This window comes from Asparagus officinalis, chromosome 8, assembly GCF_001876935.1.
Source record: "Asparagus officinalis chromosome 8, Aspof.V1, whole genome shotgun sequence".
NCBI classification, from domain to species: domain Eukaryota; kingdom Viridiplantae; phylum Streptophyta; class Magnoliopsida; order Asparagales; family Asparagaceae; genus Asparagus; species Asparagus officinalis.
Window position 1 is genome coordinate 21,958,354 of NC_033801.1, and position 23,657 is coordinate 21,982,010.

The window sequence follows — 23,657 nt, forward strand, 5'->3', positions numbered from 1 at the left end:
ACCCCAACTAACTTTCATTTGTCTCCATAAACCCAATAATACCATTCACATTTACTTCTAAACTCATTCTTAGTTATACTTTGTACTTTGTATACAGTATTTTAAAAATACCCCATCTGCCCTTTTAACCCCGGATATAATTCTAGTGTTAGATTGTATAGGATTATTGCGATCTCTAATAAATCCCTAAAATCTTCTCTGGATCGTGCCCCAGATCCCCAAATTATTCTCTCTTGGCCTCTTCCTCTAGTATAACTCGATGAAGTTCTCACTTATTTGCTAGCATATTTTTTTTACTTGTCCTTGCCCATATTCGCCGCGCGCAGCAGATATGTGTGTGTCTAAATATATATATATAATATATTAATATATATATATATATATTATATATATATATATATATATATATATATATATTATATATATTATATATATATATATATATAATATATATATATATAATATATATATATATATATATTAATAATATATTATATATTATATATATATATATAAAACTTAAATTTAGCAATTTTGTTAAGCTATGCTGCCACTCGCGATATCAAAATTATGTTTATTATGTAAGAGCAAATTCTGGCCACACCGCCATGAGGCATCACACTCACGTTGTGCTGGGACTACGTGCCCTAACAATGAATCTAAGGGGCAGCATGTCCTGCTACAACGGCGAGTATTGTGCAGTCGCGACTGTAGTTAGCACTCCGCTTATTATCTATATTCATTTGCCGGGTATTTTGGGTAATTTCCAGCGTACACATCAAGCAGTTTTTGGTAGTTTCACATGTATGGGGCTGATAATGTATTTGATTCAGGCGTATATGTTCAAAATGGGTTTGAAAGTAAACGGGTTAGCCGGGTATTTGGGGTGTTTATGGGTTTAGATGAAAGTTAGTGGGTCTTAAATGAGAATCAGATTTTGTACCTAAAAGCGAAAATCTCTCTACCTCTTCCCCCAAGTCCTTTCTCTGCCCGAACCCAAACCCGTTCATCTTCTCTCCTACAAGTCCCCGCTCCTTCTCCAAACCCTAACCATCCCTTTCCTTACCCAAACTCTATATAATCATATCGGTTGATCTGAGCTTCGATCGATCGATCGATCGACCGATCTCGATCTCTTTTTTATTTATTTATAATGGAGGCGAAATCAAGGGTCGCCGTCGTGGTTCTCGGCGACATCGGACGCAGCCCTAGGATGCAATACCACGCCCTTTCCCTCGCTCAACAGGTAACATCAACAGATCTCTGCCCTTTTTTATCTAAATCAGTTCCTCATTCTAAAAATTCTATTCTTTCTGTTTTTTTTTCTGGTTAAAATTTGTTCAGGTCCATGCTGAGGTGGACATTGTTGCAAATGGAGGTATGTTTATATCTTTCATGCGTCGAAGTTTCAAAATTCTTTTTTATTAGTTCTAGATATACATTACAATTTAGCTGATTGAATTACTTGGGAGTGAATTTTAGAAAAATATCTAAAATTCTAGAAAATTTAGACATTCTTGTTACTTTGTTATATGAACATCAAACCCCTTTACTAGCTAGCTAGATATATCAGAAAATTAGTTTCACCATATATCATATCAAGTTTACTTAAATAGAAGAATTTTTCAAAACAGACCCATTTCAATTTTTTTTTCTTAAAACCGACCCGTTTTTTTTTTATTTATCAAAACCGACCCGATTTTGTAATTAGCAGCTTAATCACTATCCTAAACAGTCGGGGTTGGCAACCCCGACTATTTAGGAAGGTGTTAAACCCTAATTAGAAGCCTTAAACCCTAAAAATTAAGGTCCTAAATAGTCGGGGTTGCCAACCCCGACTGTTTAGGAAGGTGATTAAGCTGTTAATTACAAAATCGGGTCGGTTTTGATAAATAAAAAAAAACGGGTCGGTTTTAAGAAAAAAAATTTGGAGTGGGTCTGTTTTGAAAAATTCTTCTACTTAAATACCTTAGAATTTAAAAGTTCCTTGACGGATGTCTCAGTAATGGCGTTTTGCATGTGTGCTTGTCGCCAAAATAAGGGCTGTAACGAAGCAATGCTAACATCCAGGTTTACATAATTACATGCTCCTTGTGAACCGCTTATAAAATATTTGGACTTTGGGAACCAAATAGTATACCATAGGAATGGTTAGGATGTCGTTATATAGTTACCAAGTAGATAAAGTGAAATAAAAAGAGTTATGCCACCCTTTCTGGTTATAGTTCAATTGTTATAATCTATGTTAGGTTGGTTACAACTTGGAGTCCTAGAGGAATGTCAATTAAATTATAGACAACAGAGAAAATCGGGGAATTAGAAGAGAAGAGTTGAGTCTTCTTGTAGAAGAAATCTTGTAATGTGCACTTTGAAGTTGTTCGGTTTGCTGGACTTGCAAGTGTAATAACAGTTACGATTCCAAAATGATATTTAAAGTTGTTTTCGTAGCTATTGGTTTTGTTGTCATCTTAGAATTTTTGCTTTCCAATAAATCATTTGCTGTCCATTTGATTCAAAGTCATTTTTAAAAAGGCAACTCTTGTTGCACCTGCAGTTGCAAAAAGAACAATATACATGCAGCAAAACAAATAGTTCCATTATAATTATTTGTATTTTCATGAATTTCAACCAGTTGTAGTTATAGTTTTCCATGAATCAACCAGTGCATCAACAGTTTTCATAGTTAGATTAGTCTTCATTATTGTGGTCGTGTGGAGGTTGAGAGAAAATCTGAGAAACTAATGAAATGCTGATAATTATCTTGTCCAATGATCTTTTGTTTTTAGGCGGATACTTAGTCTCAAAGTAAAGGTTTAACTTGTTTCATATTGATTGGAGCCTTTATATGAAGGAAAAACTCTCTTTAACATAAGACACTATGAAGGACAAAATACCTTTCCCTATCGTCCAGTACTATTATTTGAAATGGATTGGACCTATAAAATTGGTGCTAAGTTTAAACCTAGTTCAAAGTAATTTGGATTATAATTCTGATTTTAGTAACCAAAAGTTGTAAGGTGGAAGTAGAATGCAACATGAACGGTTGGGTAGGTTTGAATAATGGAATTAGTGTACCCTAAAGGAAGAAAATTTCTAAAGATGTTACTTTAGTAAATACATATTGAATATGGCGAAGAAGATTGAATGAGAATGTTACTATATTCTTTGTTGAAGTTAGATTAGACTTTAAAGGTGTCGTTCAAGTGGAAGTAAGACTTTGAACATTGTTTTTTAAAACTCTTTTCTTAGTCTCCACTAAATGTCACTTGAAAGCTTTTAAGCATTCCTTTTGTGATGGCGATTATTTTTGTTACATATATGCACATCCCTTGTGCATAAAACCAAAAAAATTAATTAAGTAAACTTTGACTACTCATGCATGTATGCATGTCCCTTGTGCATAACTGAAGAAATAATATTATCACAAAGAAGGGAGAGAGATGTAAAATTTATTACTGGTCTCATGTTGAGGGTGTATTGTGCACAACACAATCTTCCCATATCAGTCAAGCTATTAATGTATGACTAACAAATAAATGTGTGAATTAAAAATTACATTATTAATGATTGACTATATTGACTGATATATGTTCATGCTTATCTTAATACACGGGTTCAATCTAGTTAATCGTTGATACAAATCACCAACCTTTAATTTGCTCTAACCATTTAATACACTAACAAACTAATAAACTAATCTCCACATATATTAGTTTGAATAAAAAAAGAAAATAAATAAGAAAGAGAAATGAAGAAAGGGAAAAGCAGCCAAAAAAAGCATATATCCTTAGCAACTCAACCGCCACAAACTCAACTCACTAGCTAAATCCTCAATCATCTAAACTTTCCCACTAATCCATCAACTAACCAATCGATTATCCCCACTAAATCCTCAATCACTCGCTCATTCTCACATTTTTTTCAACCCTTATAAGGCTAAGTTCAGCAAACAAAATGCGCCCTGACAAAAAGTTACCAACTAAAAGAACAAAGCAAGAAGAAAATTTGTGTAGAGACCTCCGTTCATCCCAATTCTCATCCACCATAAAGAAAATAACAACAAACGAAGTCTCAGCAATCTGACCAACTTGATCCCCGAAGTAAGGGCCTAAAGTTTACAAATCAATCAAGAACAACTTTGAAGTGCAAATAAACCCAAAATAATCCAAATAGTGTTATGAATGCGCGACGCGAGATGCGGGGCGCAAAGTCTCTTTACCGCACATGTGCAAGGCGCAATGTGATGTGCTCACCCGAGTTTAGCGAGACGCACACGCTACAAAATTTTTCAAGATAGATAATCAATCATTAAAGAAGTGCTTTTGAATTTTCACATAAAAAACATGTCAAGATAGATAATATTTACTACCAAATAACAAAATAAGGTATTAATTAATTTTGCTAACACAGTAACACACCCAACATAGTAGTAAAATTCATAATTTTCCAAATCAAAAGTCAAATTAAGACTAATTTGAAGTAAAATCAAATAGTAAACTAGAATGAGTTGGGGTTCTCAATCTGTCTAGTAAAATAGGCTATGGGTTTATTTCTCTTTTTGAGATGTGGGTTATTAGGTATAAAGACCCGATTGAAATGTTAAAGAATATAATAAACGAATGCCTTGTATGTGTCTTGTGCGAAGCGCGCGGCACTTGCAAGGTGCAAAGAGGTGCTGTCTCATTAGATGTAGGGCGCTTTGCCACCAACCCGCATCGTAGGACGCACGAGGCACAATGAGAAGGGCGCCTTTGAAAACACTAGATCCAAATGACTTGGCGTTTTAAATTAAAAAAGTTGCAAATCACAAATCAACTAGAAATAGCTTGTAGTTTTGGCCAAAATAGCTCTGATCTATAAAAATGTTGAAAACATACAAAACTATGAATAAGCCTACAAAGACTTCAAATTTATAAATCAAATCCCAAAATTGCAAGCACAAATATTATAAGATTGCCAATCAAACCAAAAAAAATTGTGGACCATTAAGTCCTTAAACTAGAAATTAAAATAACTTTTTTTAGCACTACGTTCTTAAACTCGAACTAAAACGAAACGTCAAGTCAAATGTCAAAATCGGTCCAAAATGTCTTAAAAGTTAAAACTAAAAATTGAAAAAATTTAATTCTCAAAATTACAGATCACAATGTCTTTAAACAAAAAATCAAATTGAGATCTCAAAATTTCGGAAAAAATGTCCTTAAACTTAAATTAATATTAAATCTTGTATGTTACAGAAAAATTTAAAACTAAAAAGAAAATCAAATTTAAAGTTTTGGATCAAGATGTCTTTAAACTATAGTCAAATTTTAAACTCTAATTTTTTTATTGAAGCATCTATAAACTAAAGTCAAATTAAAAAAAATCTCAAATTGACATCATAATTAAAAAGCAGGAATAAAAAATATATAATGAATGCCTTTGACATGAAATAATTTTTTTTTTTGTAGAATGTTAAGCGGAGGTTCATTTGGTTTAGCCAAACAGTATTTAACAATAGTGCCTATTGGAAACATAAGAACCCACAAATAATAAACTCCTATCCATCATTGTAGAGGGAATTTGTTTATCTATCCCCAAATATTTATCATAAAGTTTGACTTTTTGGGAGAGCTTACAGCAGGATACTGTCAGTTTTTTGTATCCTTTATTTTGAGGAGGAGCAACCTCTAACTGCTTGTGCTTGTAGATTTTATTGCTGTTTCTCTTAGCATATTGCTACTTATCCATTTCAACGTTCTCCTTTGTGTTGCATTTTATCAAATGTAGATCATATTGTAATTTGTAAAGATGTAAAGATCATGATCTTTACATTTAAAATATTGTATTAGTTGATAGAATGGGTTGAATATCCTTACATAAACTTATTAAGTGCTTTTCCAAATGTTAAGTCCTCACTATCTATATATTACTGGAACACCTTCAAATGTTCTTAGCTAGGTTTATGCAAATTTCTCAGGATCAACTTATACTATTAAATGACCAATTTTTCACTGTCCTTGCTTAAGCTTCCTTTTGTATGAAAGGAGTAAGCGCCCAGAAAAAAATAACATCATTAACAAAGATGTTATTCTGACTTTTTCTGTGGAAGCAGGTAATGATCCTCATATTGCTATTAAAGAAAATCAGTCTATCCATCTTCACACCATGGTAAAGTTTGTCTTTGCTTTGCTTTTAGTGTAATTTGCATCTTTATATACCAGCATATGGAGTCTTCAACTTATAACTTTTAACTAATTTTTTTAGAGGTCAGTGGAGTTCCAAGGATTATCAAAGATATCAAGGGTTTTGGCACTTCTATTCAAGGCAGCAACTCAGTTTGTTATTTTAGTTTGGTTTCTTTGTTTCAAGATTCCTCGCCCAGATGTTTTTCTTGTCCAGGTGAGGCCAGTCTCAATGTATACATGTATGTAATTATTGTTCTTCATGTTAATGTAACACGCAAAAAGAGTTTTGACCGCCTTGCCATTCATGATACAATCCTACATCAAGTGCATGTTTTTCTCCGACTAGATCCTTTTGAGCTTGGTGGAAAAGACTTCAAGACTGTTGACAATTTGACTCCTATTAGTCTTTTTAGTTTTAAGTGTCAATTTAATCATAATCAAAGTTATGCATTTTATTCTGATTTTGATAGTAGTTGGAATTGTTTATGAGTGCATGTAAAGTTTTCCACTAGTGTTAAGATCGTCATCATTGTTTAACTTGTAATACCCCAACCCTTGAGAGGGTGATGTGATTAGTATTGATAGATTTGATAGGAATACTCATACCACCAAGATGCATCTTCTTTTCGGGTACCCAACTCTTAGAAATTCCAAAGTTAAGCGTACTTGGCCTGGAGAAATTTTAGGATGGGTGACCCCCTGGGAAGTTTTTCAGGGAGCGTGTGAGTGAGGACAAAACGCGCTGAAAAGACATGTGGTGGTTTGTGAGGTCAGTCCATCAGATCTAGTAGCGTACTGACTCCGGGATTCCGGGGCTGGGCGTTACAAATGGTATCAGAGCAAAGCCAACCGGAATTGTGAGAGCTAAGTGCTATCAAGGTTTTAAATGTCGGTTATCGGGGATTTATCGGACGGTGAAAATTCTTATCGGATAGCGGAAATCGGGGATATATCGGGGATAAATAGTATTTATCGGAGTAATATACTAGCAAATAATAAACAAACATAAGCTTGACAAATAATATAATGTTAGTCAAAATGGAATAATAAACTAGCAAATAATAAGATAACATCAAGAATGAAGAACCATCTACGCATCTACATAATTATTGTTTAATCATGAGATTTATAAACTAACTTAATAAGTTGATATTTAGTAGTTATGAGCCATTATCAATATCCATAAACAAACATAAGCTAATCACCAATCAACCAAGTTCCAAAATCAACAAATAGTTCATAATTTGTAAACATTCAAAGAGCAAATCTAAAAGAAAGTAAAAGCTCCCAAATCCTACTTATCGGCCGATAAAGCCGATATTTAGAGCCTACTTATCGGCCGATAAGTACCTTTATCGTCGATAACTCGCCGATAAACCTCAAAAAACGATAACCGATTAAAAATCCTACTTATCCTAGCGGAAAGCTCTCAAATCCGATAACTCGGCGATAATATCGGATTATCGGCCGATATTTAAAACCATGAGTGCTATGCGGCGCAAAGTGCTACGTCGAGAGGGTGGGAACCACCTCTAGAATCTCACACGGATGGTACGGTCTTGGATGATATGATTTTGCGAAACGAGGACGTTGCGAGTTTAAGTGAGGGAGTTTGTAATACCCCAACCCTTGAGAGGGTGATGTGATTAGTATTGATAGATTTGATAGGAATACTCATACCACCAAGATGCATCTTCTTTCCGGGTACTCAATTCTTAGAAACTCCAAAGTTAAGCGTGCTTGGCCTGGAGAAATTCTAGGATAGGTGACCCCCTGGGAAGTTTTCCAGGGAGCGCGTGAGTGAGGACAAAACGTGCTGAAAAGACATGTGGTGGTTTGTGAGGCTAGTCCATCAGATCTAGTAGCGTACCGACTCCGGGATTCCGGGGCGGGGCGTTACATAACTCACCTCAACTAATGCTTGTCATACCCAGGCTAGAGTGTAATTAAGCAAACCCATAGGTCAATGCAAGTAAATGCTTGAGGTACTCTTAGATGTTGGGACAGTGGTGGTCAGAAAACATAAGGAAGGGTTTATTGATGGCTATAGATTCAATGTTTGCTTTGCATATTTTAAACTAGGTATTTTTTCCTAGAAAGAGAGGGAGTGTGTGTTGAGCCTCTCTGAAGAGGGTACCATGTTTTATCTTCAAGAACACTCAGCATTTTTTTAAGATATAACGCTAGTGTTGCTACCTATGGTAGTCACAAAAGTAAACTGTAAAGTTCAGGAAATGTGCATGTTTTTGTTGGTATGCAGTGTCCCCCTTGAAATATTTAATTAAAAAAACAAGTAGTAGGTACATTTCGTAATAGTTATCTCATCAGAGTTAAATTGAGTAAGGTAACTAGCTTTTATAAAACCTCTTTGACTCTTTTGATTCATCTCACTCTCTGTTGGGATGAATTTTTGGAGCAACTTGTATATTTTGCAATTTGCATGTGATAGTTGATCCTGAGTATTAGAGATAATTGTATGGTTGATAGGTCAAAGCGTGGAGTTCAAATGTCTACAAATCTTTATCACTATTAAGTTGAATTGTACAATTCCTCTATAGATGTTTATCTTCAAAAGTTGAATAGCCATTTTGATAATCGTAATATGGGGTTACTTTAATGTGTGGCATGTCATATGGAGTTACTTTCATGTCTGGCATGTCTTGAGCCAAGTAATTCATTCTCTTCATTTGATAAGAGAGAATTGATTTGATTGGCCGAGTTTTATCCTGAAGATTTTTCTAAAATAGATCGCATGGAGCTTAGCAATCAACTGGAGAACTACATTTCTTATGTTGGTACTCATCATGATTTTTGTGAAATTGAAGGAATTGGTAACGTTGCTAAGAAGTTGGTTGAATGGATATGGATACTTTATATTCTTTGGTGTACAAGCTGGTGAAGTTGGCATTAATCTTGCCTGTTTTAATGGCAAGTGTTGAAAGAATATTTTCGGCAATGAAAATTATTAAGAGAAACTGAATGGGAGATGAATATATGACTGATTATCTGGCGCCTTAGATTGAAAAATATATGTTTTGTGACATTGATAAGGAAGATGTCACGAAACGATTTCAAGAAATGAAGGCAAGAAAAATGCTATTGTAAACACAGTATTATAATTGGAAATATAGTTTTGATAGTCTAATTATGTAATGATGTTAAGATGCTAATCGATTGCGTTAGATATTTGTACTTTATCATGTTTAATTATTCTTGGAATCCCTGAATTTCCTGGCTCCGTCACCGAGTCCACGTGTATTAAAATCTGTAAAGTTATCTCACTACTTACCTAACTTTTATATGCAGAATCCACCATCTGTTCCCACATTAGCTGCTGTGAAACTATCAAGTTGGCTTAGACAGTCTTCTTTTGTCATTGATTGGCACAATTTTGGATATACTCTGCTCAGTTTGTCTCACGGAAGAAGTCATATGCTAGTAAAAGTTTATCGCTGGTAATATGTAGTTTTCTATATGAATTTCTGTATGTCATATTTTCTTGTGGTATCAAATTGTGTTGGCTTCTCATAACTTGGAAGATGTTATAGGTTTGAGAAATTTTTTGGGAGGATGGCAACTGGGTCATTGTGTGTCACAAAGGCGATGCAACATGAGCTTGACCAGAATTGGGGAATCAAGTGAGGGATCTTATTTCTTGCTTCCATATCTTATCTTACACATTGGAAATGTCTTTAGTTTTTTTTTATTGTGTTCATGTATTTCTTTCTCTGTATTGTCAGAGCAGTAGTCCTCTATGATCAGCCTCCAGAGTTCTTCCATCCTGCCTCATTGAAGGAGAAACATGAGGTGGACCACCAGGATATTTCTTCCAATCTTCCCAGTTTGTATATTCACAAATATTATCTTGAAACATGCCATAGTTGTTTTGCAGGCTAGAGAATAATATATGTCAACCAAATGGTATTCGGGATTGTGTTAGCACAGGTAAGTTCAACTGATTCTATGATTAACTGCTACTTATTTTGAAAACCAAGGATCATCTTTCCTCCAGAAAGTCAATAGATGTCTGAGATTAAGAAGCAAAACATAATTTTCAAGCCAGTCTGATCATGGTGGTGAATGCTTCTTTTTCTCCTTTCAGGATTTGAAGGCCAAGACACTTGTAGTACTGGGAGTTCGAGCCATACTATATTTACTGTACAGATTAGTGATGGCGTTTCTTTAAAGGCAAACAGGCCTGCGCTTGTCGTTAGCAGTACTAGCTGGTATATAATATTTGTCGGGGCACTTTACACGTCAAAAAAAATTCTCTCTTCCAATCACTTGAAAGTTAGATTTAAGCGCTTTTGTAGTTTTTTTCTACCTTTTTTGTCTAGTTATATTTATGCATTATTCTGATACATAAGTCCAATTTTGTCAATTGTGGGAGAAAGGGTACCTACAATCATTTACTACTGGCAATTATTTAAATTGGCGAGGCATGGAAGGCACTTCACTATACCCCGGGTCATTGTTTCTCAATGTATAAGTTAGCATGAGAGATGATGGGCATGTCGTCCAAATCAGCTTAGGTTGGCATGAAATAGGATTAGACTATTGTAAATGTTTGGATAGCAATTTCTTCAAGTTTCTTTGGCAACAATGTAGATTATTAGAAGCCGTCATGAAATGTCATCAACATATGAAGATTAGTTGTTTATGTAATTGCCTCCACACCAGTGAGCTATGAAACATCATTTTCAGTTCAAGTTTCAAGCTGTGTGCTTTTCAACTTGTATAATTTGTTGGATAGAACTTTGTGAATAAGACCCAAAAGATTCCTACTCTCGACCTGTCTAATTTGTTCTTGCATTTATTGATCATGTATGTTAAGTTGCACACTTTCCTACTTATAATTATTGTTTTGCAAAATGCAAGGGAATATTATGTCAAAAAAAGTTCTTCAATGTAGGTGTGAGATGTAACCAGTACTGTTGTATATCAAATTCTTAAGACATTCCTTTTGGAGTTAGAAATACCCTCTTCAAGAGTTTTGGTTGAATAGTAGCACTGCACCCACATCTGATAAGTTACCTTAAAAAAGCGCTGACGTGCATGATGGATGTAAACCATGTATAAACCATGATTCACAACTAAAAAACTTGCATTTATTAATCGAACGTATCTATTACTTATGTCATGTTTTATTTTCTAAATCTCCCAAATTTCAACAAGCACGTTCAATGTTGTGGAAAATAACTGCAGTAGAGAATTTTTCTTCATATATGCAATCAGTCCTCTCTTAACATCTCTCTTTAATCTGTCATTTTCCTATTTCACATCCACTTAGTCAATTTTTTATCTTATGTCTGCTCCTATTTTCGAAGATCTCATCTTAGCCTCAAAGTTCGAGTCCCCTATTCTCACTGAGACATCCTCTTGGTGTCTTTGACCATACACTATCTCGATTAGTTCTCATGACTAAAGAAATACAATAAGAGAGATTCCAAGGTGGTATTTAGATATCAAACTAAGTTGTGTTTTTTATTCATGGTAAGCTGACTCGATGCAACTTAAATATCTTTCAGGACTCCAGATGAAGATTTTAGCATACTTCTCGAAGCAGCTGTTATGTATGATAGACGTGTTGCTGCAGCATTAAAGGAGGATGATTTGATTGATGAAGAAAAGTACTGGAGGGATATCCATAAGGGACAGCAGTACTTGTATCCTAGATTGTTATTCATCATCACTGGTATTGCTTATAACCATTGTTCTACTTAACTGATGCCAAATATAGTAATCCAATGATAATTTCCTGTTAACATCTTGAAGGAAAAGGACCTGAAAGAAGTAAATATGAAGAACAAATAAAGAAGTTAAAACTAAGACGTGTGGCATTCCGAACAATGTGGCTATCAGCTGAGGATTATCCGCTATTACTTGGTAAGTATTGGCTTTTGATGTATTCTCAACCTTTTCAATATTAGTACTGCATAATTCTATATTTGCTTTTGCAGGATCAGCAGATTTAGGTGTGTCCTTACACACTTCCTCATCTGGTTTGGACCTTCCAATGAAGGTGTCATGATTTTTTTTCTCTAACATAGATCGCCTTTATCCACAACATGGTAAAAATCTGATCATATTGACTGCTATTAGGTCGTTGATATGTTTGGATGCGGGCTTCCTGTTTGTGCTGCTTCCTTCTCATGGTAAGATCCTGCTCAAGTTCATGATTTTCTTTTGGTACATTTGTAAATGCATTCCACTCATGAATTTGCTTCTGTTTTTATTTGCTTTAAATTGAAGCATCAAGGAACTTGTAAAGGTGGAAAAGAATGGCCTTCTGTTTTCATCGTCATCAGAGCTTGCTGATGAATTTATGGTAATTTTCTCTGCTGGATGATTCAGCAGGTCATACTTATAAGATTTAGGTTATCTCATTCATATTGTTATTTATTATAAGTTCAGAGTTCACAAAAATGCTAGAGTATTGGAAATTATTTTATTGAATTTTTTTAAAATTATCCAATCACATTCGTATGACTTGGAAATTTCCCCTGCTAATTGGATACAGATGCTATTCAAAGGTTTTCCAGATAACTGCAATGCCCTGAAGTCCTTAAGAGATGGGGCTTTATCAACAGGATCCTCGAAATGGTCTACCGAGTGGGAAACATATGCACTGCCGCTTATAAGAGAGGTATTCTAAGTTAACTTTGACAAAAATACAAAAAGAAGTTTATCTATTACAGAAACACTAATTACATAGAAATTAATCTGAACAATGATAGTGATCTGCAACTTCCAGGAGCAATTGGGTCAATTATCCATTTACAGAATAGAATTCTACACTCTTAAGGCTACATTTGTTTTTCATCTTTGGACTAGACAGTATTATATTCCCTGGACTATATACCAGGATTGTACTATCCTGGGACTTTTTTAGCTCAATCCGATGTTTGTTTTCGCTAGACTAACATTTGGACTAATTTAAATAATTCATATTAGTGTTTGTTTTTAGGAGGATTATGATTGTTTGGACTAATACCATAACCAGACTGACTTTTTCGCCCTCAAATCATTTAATATTCTATTAGTGCATCTGTTTTGGGGGAATTTTCAAACTTTAGGAATGGCCTTGTCCCTTTGCAAAATCAGTCCTTTTGGGGATCAATCTATGTATGCATGGATGTCTTTTCTTATGATGAACTACATGCAAGATCGGTCCTCTCTTGTGTCTTTTCTCCTATTTCTCGAAATCAGTGTTTTCTACAATCAATCATCCTAAAAGAACAAATGTAATTATGATCGAAAAAGAAAAGAACAAATTTAATACCTATACACATTAACTATTAATTTCACCTGAATTGTGCTTGCAATATAGTAACAAGTATCTATGCTTTTTAATTCAGAACAGATTGCTATCAGTACAACTTGCACATGCTACAATAAAAGGTGAAGTATCAACTGTAAAGCAAATGCATGAGGTTGTGTCTGTTTTTATTGGCTGTTCGCAAAGGCACGGAAAAGGTGATCGCCAAATGTATTCGTTTTCTATTGGCTGCTTGCCATAAAATGAAGTGTGGAAAAAAAACAAGGGAAGAGTTTTGCAGAGAAAAGGAAAATAATAGGTGTAAAATTTTGCCAAAATCTTAACACCACCTGATTATTAATACTGGGATTGCAAAGGTGGCGTGGGTTTACTTTTCTCCCCTTTTAGGGTATTAGTTAGGCCATCCATGTTTTTTTTTATAGTGAGTGTACTATTTTAAAATAATCCGGACTTATACTTTTAGCTTGTGTTTATTTTTTATCCGGTTTGGACTACTTTTTAGGACAGAATACTTAGTACCGAAAAGAGGGACTAAACTAAACCCACCTCAACCCCACCTTTACAATCCACGTATTAATCATCTAGGGGATTAAGATTTTTTTGACAAAAACAGCCTACCTTTTAAGTTCACCGATCTTTTTCTATGAATTTATTTTATTGGTCTCGTTTTCTTTTCACAATTTTTCCCCGCAAAATTTTTCTGCTAAAAGCACTACCCTTCTTCTATGTCGTCATTTTTCTCAAAGCAAAAAAAAAAAGGATGCTATTGCGCATCTCTTCCAATGGAGATGAAAGTCAACCATGAAAATATTCTTAGTTGTTCGAATGCTTCTCTGATGTCTTATGTTCGTGTGGTGCAGATCCAACAAGTCCTGAACTTGTATTTTCTTCTCATTTTTGCATTTGTAGACCTTTATTTTACTTGTCAAACCAGTTATACACAATGAAGCTTTCAGGAAGAAGCAAAAGGCTTTTGAATGATCCATGACTCGTCAAGAGCATTCATGTCTTTTACTTAGGGGGATTTTTTTTAATTGAATTACAATGTTTAAATAGATATTTTTAGTTTTTACTATTTTCATTTGTTAAATAAATATGGTTGTCTACTGTATCACAATAGGTATAGAATGACATATTTATTTAGAGGCCATGCCTAAGTATTGAATTTTGCCTAACAGATAAATAATACAATATTAGTTGATTTGAAGGCAAAAAGGTCATTCTAAGATATCAGTCCAATCGGTCATAATCCCCTAAAAGCAAACACTAATCTAGATTATTTTAAATTAGTCCGAGTGTTAATTCATGGGAAAACAAATATTGGACTGGAGTGAAATAGTCCCATGTACACAATCACATAACTATAGTACGGATGTTATAATACCCCTTACTTCTAGGTTAAAAAACAAATGTGTCCTTATTCCACACTAAAAATAGTCCCAGCGATATAAATAAACAAACATGTGCTAAAAAGGTGGGCCTGGACTATTTTAAAATAGTACCCTCACTAACAAAAAACAAACATGAAGAATACTAAAAACCAGTAGGAAGCTGGAGAATTTATGTCCAATATCACTTTATTGTGCTATTGGGGATATAATGCCATTTTTTGCTATTTCTAGGAACAAAGCATTCCTCTTTTCTTGTATAATTGCATTATTTTGAAATCTCAACAGATGAAAGAAGCTCATCCTTTTAATACAACTCCATGCACAAAACATGCTAATTTGCAACTATTGAGATTGTATAGTTGGGGTCGTAGATGAAATAGATCATAAAGGAGCTTTTCAAATATCATTGCAACTTGATATGGCGGCACCGCCAATAATATATATCAAAGGCTAATTGTTGAATTATCTTTCACAGCTTTAATTTTTTTAAACTGTTTCTGAAAATTTGTAGTATGATTAATTGATCGTTTGTAGCATTGGCCATTTGGCCCATTTCTAAGAAGTGAGTAGTTAATGTTTTCTTTTTCCAACTTCATATATGTATAGTTCTATTCGAATTTTCCTTGAATGATCAACATTCTCATTTCACTTTTGCCCATAAAAAGCTAGTGTTGCTCGTGGCTGTTTCTCGTTGATTTTTTACTAAGCTATAGACTTTGTTCTCATGGCTGCTAAAAAGTTTTTGCTATCTTCATTCCTAATTTATTAAGGTTTTAAAACCTTTCTCAACTTATAAAAAGTTTCCAAAATCACTCGAAAGTTTCCTTTGCTGCAGGTTGTTTGAGAGAAACATGGATGACATGATCAAGATTTGGAAAAAAAAAAATTCATGGGAAATATCTTAAAAGGCTTTGTTCACAGGCCACTTGGTGAGCCTGCATGTTGTTACCAGTAAATTGACATGTTGAAAGTGTACTTGGTGTGCTTACGTCATTAGGTTGATATGGATTTTGTTCTTAATTTTGGTTTTAAGTGTAAAGGATACTAACGTATCAGCGGCTCTAAATGTATACCGACTTATCGGCTCTATGACAAGTTGGCAGATACAATTGAGATTAAAGTAACATGTAATCATTTGAGGTTTCAGTTGATAATGTTATTGGTTAGTGTTGATTTTAGCTCTGTGAGAGACTAGATATGCGCGAGGGAATGAGATATTGTCGCCCTTTCTTTTTTCTTTTTTCAACTTTAAGATTTTTTTTTTAAAATTTCTTTATCTCAATGAATCTGATTATTGTTTGTGGACAAAAATATCTTGTTCAACTGCACTGAGTTGGTCGCAGCTGGGCTCGGTTTTAGATCTATTCATCATATGCTAGATATTGATGGGGGCATGTTCAGGTATCCCTAAATCTCGAGGATTTTAGGCTCCGCTTTTTCTAAAAGAGGAAGTTCTTTATGGCATGAGATTCAATTTTGGGTTAAATGGTGTGTTTCTGCTACTTTGTTTCAACTATGCATCTCTATATTTGCGCGTTCTCTTCAGTTTCATAGGTTCATTCAGCTCTTAAAACGCTCCGAGGATGAATTGGATTTATCGACCAAGTGGTGTTTAGAATTCAGTGTACGTGGGTTAATTGTATGTGCATGAAGGCCCAAGCTTTGACACTTGGATTTATCGACCAAGCCCGCAGGCTAGAGATTGAATAGGCTTGAAGACTAGGGTTAATTGTATGTGCATAAAGGCCCAAGCTTTGACACTTGGATTTATCGACCGAGCCCGCAGGCTAGAGATTGAATAGGCTTGAAGACTAGGCCTCAAATAGGCAGATTTTCAGGTTGAAATCAGGTCACTAACTTATTCTACAAAATAAAAAATTACTCTTTAACACTTACTTCTCGAAATAAATAATTTTAAAATTTTGACCTTTAACTCTTAGCTTACTATTTTATTCTAGAAAATGAAATTTTATTCCGTTTTTGTTGTCTTTAATTTGCCTTGTTATGTTTTAGGCCTCAAGCCCTCTTCAATTACTTAAACAATAAGAAGTAGAGAAATAACAATAATATCATACTCCTTTTAAAAGCACGAGTTCTAAAAAAGCTTTAATGTCAATATTACACTTCACTATTTTAATATTTTATTTAAGTCTTAATCTATCATAATCATAATTACATTATATCCTAATCTTATGTGAACTATCTATAGCTCAATAATTTTTTAAAAAAATTATTATTAAAATATATAAAATAGTTTTATGGTATTAGTTTGTTAAGATAAAGAAATTATACGTATTTAACTTACTATAATACATGAAGTATATAAAAAACCCTAATTTTTTTAAAGTAGCACAAAAACCCTTAAATTTATAAAAAACACATCCTAACGTTTCAAACCTTAAAACAACAAACATGAAATTAAAAAATTTAACAGCAACTTGCGAAGAATTTAAAATTTATAGTTAACACCCTCCATGTCTCAAATATATGAAAACACCCTTGAAATTTTAAATTACAAAAAAGCACCGTAAAATTCTTAAATTTCAAAATTTGCAAACAACATAGATGAATTCAATAGACTACCATAATGAACCTGAAAGTTTGTGATGTTTCAAAACTTACAACAATAAACATGAAATAAAGAAATTAACAACAACCTCCAAAGAATTCAAATTTTGCAATAAACATCCTCAATGTCTCAAAAATTATAGAAACATGCTCGAAAGTTTAAATTATAAAAAAACACTCTAAAATTATAAAGTTTAAAAATTTACAAACAACATAGATGAATTCAAGAGATTACCACCAGACACCTAAAAATTTAAAAATTTCCAAAATTCAAGGGATTACATACGAACAATCTTGCAATAAAAACTAAATTCAAGTCATTGATCAATTATACTATAAGATATAACAAGCCAAATAAGATGAGGACAATCACTATAATGGACAAAATGTATACACATGTTACTTATTTATAAGTAAAAAAATTAAAATTGACCTTTTCTTTTTCCTATACAGTGGCACGACTCTGTGTATAACTTTATCTGGGGACAAGCATGTAATAGTACTATTAGATTTCAAGATCTTTAAATATGAATGTAACATATTTCATCACTAAAATCCTTATTAAAGGTCATTAAACATAAAATTCGCCTCTTAAAATTGTTAGGGAGATGTGCATACTGTTATTATAAATTGTGTCAACAGTACATATTAACCCAAATATACAACTTACTGAAGAAATGAGAGAGTTGTAAGTAAACCAAACGAACATCCATATAGCATAATAAAAAAATATTATACTTTAATGCTAATATGCAGTGCTTACTCAGAACAAGTTGCTAAGATAAAATTATCTCCATCAATGCCCTTTATAAATGCAACATAAGTTCAAATTACTAATATATGCAATCATCGCAACATTCGAAAAGAGGTATTATCTTACAAGACCTACTCTAAAATTCACACAGTTAAACCTAAAAATGGTTTACTAATATACATACATGCTATTGCACCTATGATTCAAAAATATTTACAATAGAGCTGAGCCATGGTTCTATGCTTACTAAGGTTGCAATAAGAAGATGAATAGAAATGTTAATAAGAGTGTCTAAGTTGTAAATATCATAGAATCACCAATAACATAGTACCAAGGTTAATTAATATCCCTTCTTCATGAAATAAACATAACAAAATCAAATATTAACATTATAATCTAAGGTAAAATAATAATAAAAAGTATAGTTATTTAGTCTAAATCCTTGTGGAAAATGACATGGATAGAAAAAATGTAACATTATTTGATGCAATAGAAACTCTTATTGGATGCACAACAAAATAATTTATTACAAAGAAAAAAGGAGCAACTCCTAGCCTTATTTAAGTAATAAATTAGAAACATAAAAAATTAAGATATATGAAATTAATATGTATTCTCATTGAAACATAAAAATAATCAAAGTTCCCAGAAGTTTATTTTGAATATCGAAAATACATTCAACTTCTTTGTGAAGTAAGACGAGAAGACAAAAGATGAACGAGCCCAAGGAAAGATAACAACACAAGAAATATAGCTCGAGCGTGATGTTACAGTCAATATATACAATTAATGAAGACACTACTTTAAAATTGCATAGGAAAAAGATAAATGTGGAGAAGGATTGATCTCGACTTAATAAAAAAATAAAATCAAAGGAATAAAACATCTTTTTTAATATTTTATGGAATAATTTAATTTTTTGAGTAAAAGTTGGAATCTTTAAAAAAGATTTTCATGATTTCTCGATTCAAGTTTGGTTTAATGTCTGTCTAAATAACATGAAAATTTAAATTCGGTGTATTTCATTCAAATAAACATCAAATAAAATAAATAATCACAAAGCTAAAGTTTAGAGATATAAGTGAGCAAAAACTATCAAAGTAAAGCCAAAGAAAAAATTTTAGTAAGGAAATAGATCAATAATACTTCGTTATATTATTTAACCACACGCATTCCAAGTGCATAAAATCTAGTAATAATAATAATAAGGGCAAGGTAGTCCAGTTTTGGAGGAACTGCACCCGAGCACGGCCTAGGTTTTCCATTTATATAATGGTAATGCCATTTTTGTTACGGTCCTTACGGATGAAAACCACTTATATAATTAACCTGTCTTTTTTCTATATTTCCTTGAGCAAAACTTTGGATTTTGGAAATTGAATTTGATATTTTCCATGTGACTCCATCCTACTCCTGTTCCTCCCTTATCTTCTTGTAAGTACAAAAGGCGAGATTCTTCATGCACGCACGCATGTACACGCATCATTTTTCTTCTTCTTCTTCTTCTTCGTTTCTATACTTTTCTCTTTTAATTTGTACTACTTTGTATTAGATTTAGGAGAATCTCGTGTATTTTCCTCATTTTCCTATGATATATAACGTACATGTACTAGTATATACTCTGTAGTAGGAAAACGTAATCGCTTAATTATGGAGGGATTAGTGACGTATTGTACGCAACGTACCCGACAACAGTCTCTACAAACACCAAAAGCTTCTTCAATCAAGGAGTGATGCTAGTTGAATATAAACTATGTTAGTGGAGTTGTCATTATTATTATATATATTTGTTAAACAAACCCACATGCATGATGTAAACCTTTGTTAATTTGTTAACCAATAAATCCAGTTTATAGTATTTAAATGCAGTAATTAAATTAATGCCACCGTTGAGATCACGGACCAACACCCTCCCCCCTCAAGTGCTGACGCTAAAACCGAGGACATTTTTTGGTTATTTATGTTTGGTAGTGGATAAGGAAATGTGTACTGAAGACCTGGTTAATTTGTGTACCATAACGTATAAAGTAAAAAATATGTATAATAGTAATCTTAATTAATTAGTGGTGTACTATGTACAAAAAGTATCTGTAGCATGGAGACTACATTCCTTTTATAAAAAAAAACACAATAACAATATTTTAGAATGAAAAAGGGATTCAATTTAGCTATAATTTATGTATAGATATGTCACATAAATAAACAAAGAAGATTGCTATTTTGATTTTAATTGACCATTTTTCTAAAAGAATAGGAATTACAGGATACCAGTCTTAGGTATCACAAAGGCAAGTAGCGTATTACTAATGTATTTTGCAAAACTAACCCCAAAAAAGCTCCTACTTCATATCCATCTGTGGAATAGACGGGGGCATGAAAAAGTCGTTTGAAACTTCTTTGGGGTCCAAAATTAAAGGTCATTATGGTAAATATTTCCTGAGTAACGTTGCTTACTTTATTAATATTAAAATAGACATGTTCGATGAGGAGCAATTGTCAGTTGATAGATAATACCATGTTTTCATGTGTGATTGTTCAAAAGCGGACCAATAAATCCAAAAACTCGTTTGGTGGATCCTTAATTCCTTACATCTACTCCAAAAATCATAATCCTTGTCAAATAAACATCACTTCAGTTGGTGTACGTGTTTATTTAGAGATCTTGCTCTAGAGAAGTCCTCCTTTTAATTTATATATATTTTTACTTTATATGTTAGAGTTGGCCTCACGTTCATATATTAGAACGAAACTAAGGAAACACTTTCGCACTTGGACAAAAAAATACAAAAATTCATTTAGTCTTAAACAACATTCAAAAAAATGTAATAAATTATTCATCCCTTGATAATCTGGCCCATGCACTCCTTCACTTTTTGCGTCATGCACGCATTGTGTGTTTGGAGTATAGATTAATTAAAAGAAATCATTCTATTTAATGGACAGCCTAATTCTAATATAGGTAAATGGACAAAAAGCTAAGCATGGTTTGATCTATCAACATGATTTTAAATATATTGTTGTTTATAGCTTCTTCTTCTTCATTTTTTTATTTTTTTTTTTATTTTTCTTTTGCGTGGTGTGTGCATATTATAAAGATTTGAGTCACATAGTATGTTCTGATGTGATATCATATGTTTGGATATAATCTCCATTTATGCATGTAACAAGAGCTCTTTTCTTGACACAATAGTTTATTTCTTCTCTCATGAATATCATTCTCTCCAGTTTCAGATACTTATTTAGTGACTTTAACAAAATAGAGAAAAAAATGTGTAACTTGATTCTTCAAAAAAAAAAAAAAATTTGTTGTATTAATTTTATCACATGCAAGCTTAATACTTTGTTTTAATATCAATTGTTCATAGAATATGGATATCTCAAATGTGCCCTAAGCAAGGATACCTATAATAAAATTGGATATGCATCCATCCCCCCCCCCCCCCCCCCAACATATACATGAGAATCAAAATAAAGCCTAGGGATATTTCCTTCAACATCCAAAGATAGATTTTGAATTATTGTTACTAATATCTGGTGCACGCAATGCGTACATGATTTTGCATGATGCAGAACTTAGATAAGGATAAGTATTGTCATGTTGGAATTTTCAACGGAATAAATTGTTTATTAGATTATTTTAGATATTACAAGTATGAGGGCATTTTTGTATTTTTTTTTTCACAAGTGAAAGGGCAAGTTTCTAGTTTTGAATATATTAATGGACTCTCTTGTATCATATGAACTATGGCTTTCTTAATATTATGTGGTTGTCTCATATCTATTTTAAATCCGCATCTATATCTGAATATATACTCACATGTATATTCATTCATATCCGATTTTAGCATATGTGGATATGAATTTTTGTTACCTAGGCATATCCATATTTGTATCTATGTCAGTGACTGGTAAGTGAACACGGATGTAATAAGTATCATATTCGAGTAGTATATGAACTTTTGCACCCCTACTTGTTGCAAACCAAAAGGAGGGCTTCTTTTAAATATATAGTATAGATACTCGGCTAGAATATTTCCTCTGTGTCCAAAATTTAAATAGTGTATAATTAAAATGAAGGCATACCAAATATGACTACATGTAGTAATATAATGTAAAAGCTGGAAGACCTATTTTGTATTGATATGAAGTGGGTGTTAATAACTCAAGAATACAGATGTACAAGGAAAGTAGATCACTATAATAAGATATCTAAACCATATCAGTTATACAAGGAAAGTAATTATATACTTCCTATACAGCGAGAAAGATACAAAAGGAAAATAAGGAGGCTGATTAATTATTCTTAACACGCCCCCGCAAGATGGAGGAACCATCAGTGACTCCAATCTTGGATCTGAACCGAAGAAAGAGTCGTTACACGCCCCCGCAAGATGGAGGAACCATCAGTGACTCCAATCTTGGATCTGAACCGAAGAAAGAGTCGTTGACCCAATGGTTTAGTAAGAGTGTCAGACAGTGACTCCAATCTTGGATCTGAACCGAAGAAAGAGTCGTTGACCCAATGGTTTAGTAAGAGTGTCAGATCACCGCCAGAAATATGCTTGACACAAAGCCGTTGTGCAGCGACAAGCTCACGAACAAAGAAATAATCCAGCGAAGATCTTCATACAAGAGTGAAAAACAGGATTTTTGGCAACGAAGGTAGCACCTAAGTTATCACAAAGCAATGAGGAAGGCCGTTTGAGGATTGACTGAATCTAACGTCTCCAGACAAGAAAATTGTTAGAGGTAAGCTTGATAGGAAAGTGGGTCGGTGCATTAAGCTACACGACTTCGGTGGTGGCGGTGATATGGGCAATTGGAGAGGGGTTCGAATTTCGAGAAAGGAGGAAAAAAATTGGATTGAAAACTCGTGAGAGTGTTTAGGCTCTGATACCATGTAAAAGCTGGAAGACCTATTTTGTATTGATATGAAGTGGGTATTAATAACCCAAGAATACAGATGTACAAGCAAAGTAGATCACTACAATAAGAGACCTAAACCATATCAGCTATACAAGCAAAGTAATTATATACTTCCTATACAGAGAGAAAGATACAAAAGGAAAGTAAGGAGGCTGATTAATTATTCTTAACATATAATTCCAAAATCCTTAAAAATATTGTATCATGTGTGATTTGCTCGAAATAAATCTTAAAATTGGCAGATCAACCAATAAAAAGCTAGAAAAATCTCAAAGTTGTTATCTTCTGTGATATGTGTAGTGAATTTGTCGATTATCTTTTCCTTTTTTTGTCGCTTCGTCTTAAAAATCCGAGACTCATTTTGTCTTTACTTCAATCTGAATGACCTATCAGATTCTACTTTAAGCGATTGGCTAAATCTTTATATTTCCATGGAATAAGATGATTGGAGATTATTATACCATGACATTCTATTGGATCATATGTGCTTACATGGAACTCAAAAGATTTTTGGCATTGATACTTCGCTCAAAATTTTCCTTGAATCCAAATTTCCAATAATGAAATAATTA

General features: G+C 33.3%; 1 protein-coding gene across 4 annotated transcripts; it reads left to right on the forward strand.

Annotated features, from left to right (window-relative positions):
* LOC109820107 (UDP-glycosyltransferase TURAN) lies at window positions 937-16,019 on the forward strand. Of its 4 annotated transcripts, none has more exons than XM_020386179.1 (17): window positions 937-1,246; window positions 1,345-1,378; window positions 6,095-6,150; window positions 6,247-6,381; window positions 9,474-9,622; window positions 9,716-9,805; window positions 9,908-9,974; window positions 10,049-10,112; window positions 10,270-10,393; window positions 11,696-11,862; window positions 11,943-12,053; window positions 12,137-12,189; window positions 12,270-12,322; window positions 12,420-12,495; window positions 12,688-12,813; window positions 13,526-13,643; window positions 15,673-16,019. In XM_020386179.1, the coding sequence occupies exons 1-17, from the start codon at window positions 1,154-1,156 to the stop codon at window positions 15,699-15,701; spliced, it is 1,545 nt and encodes a 514-aa protein (XP_020241768.1). In that variant the 5' UTR covers window positions 937-1,153; the 3' UTR covers window positions 15,702-16,019. The 4 variants fall into 4 exon arrangements, with proteins under 4 accessions (XP_020241768.1, XP_020241767.1, XP_020241769.1 ...); XM_020386178.1 differs by having other exon boundaries at window positions 938-1,246; window positions 12,128-12,189; XM_020386180.1 differs by having other exon boundaries at window positions 939-1,246; window positions 12,128-12,189; window positions 13,526-13,568.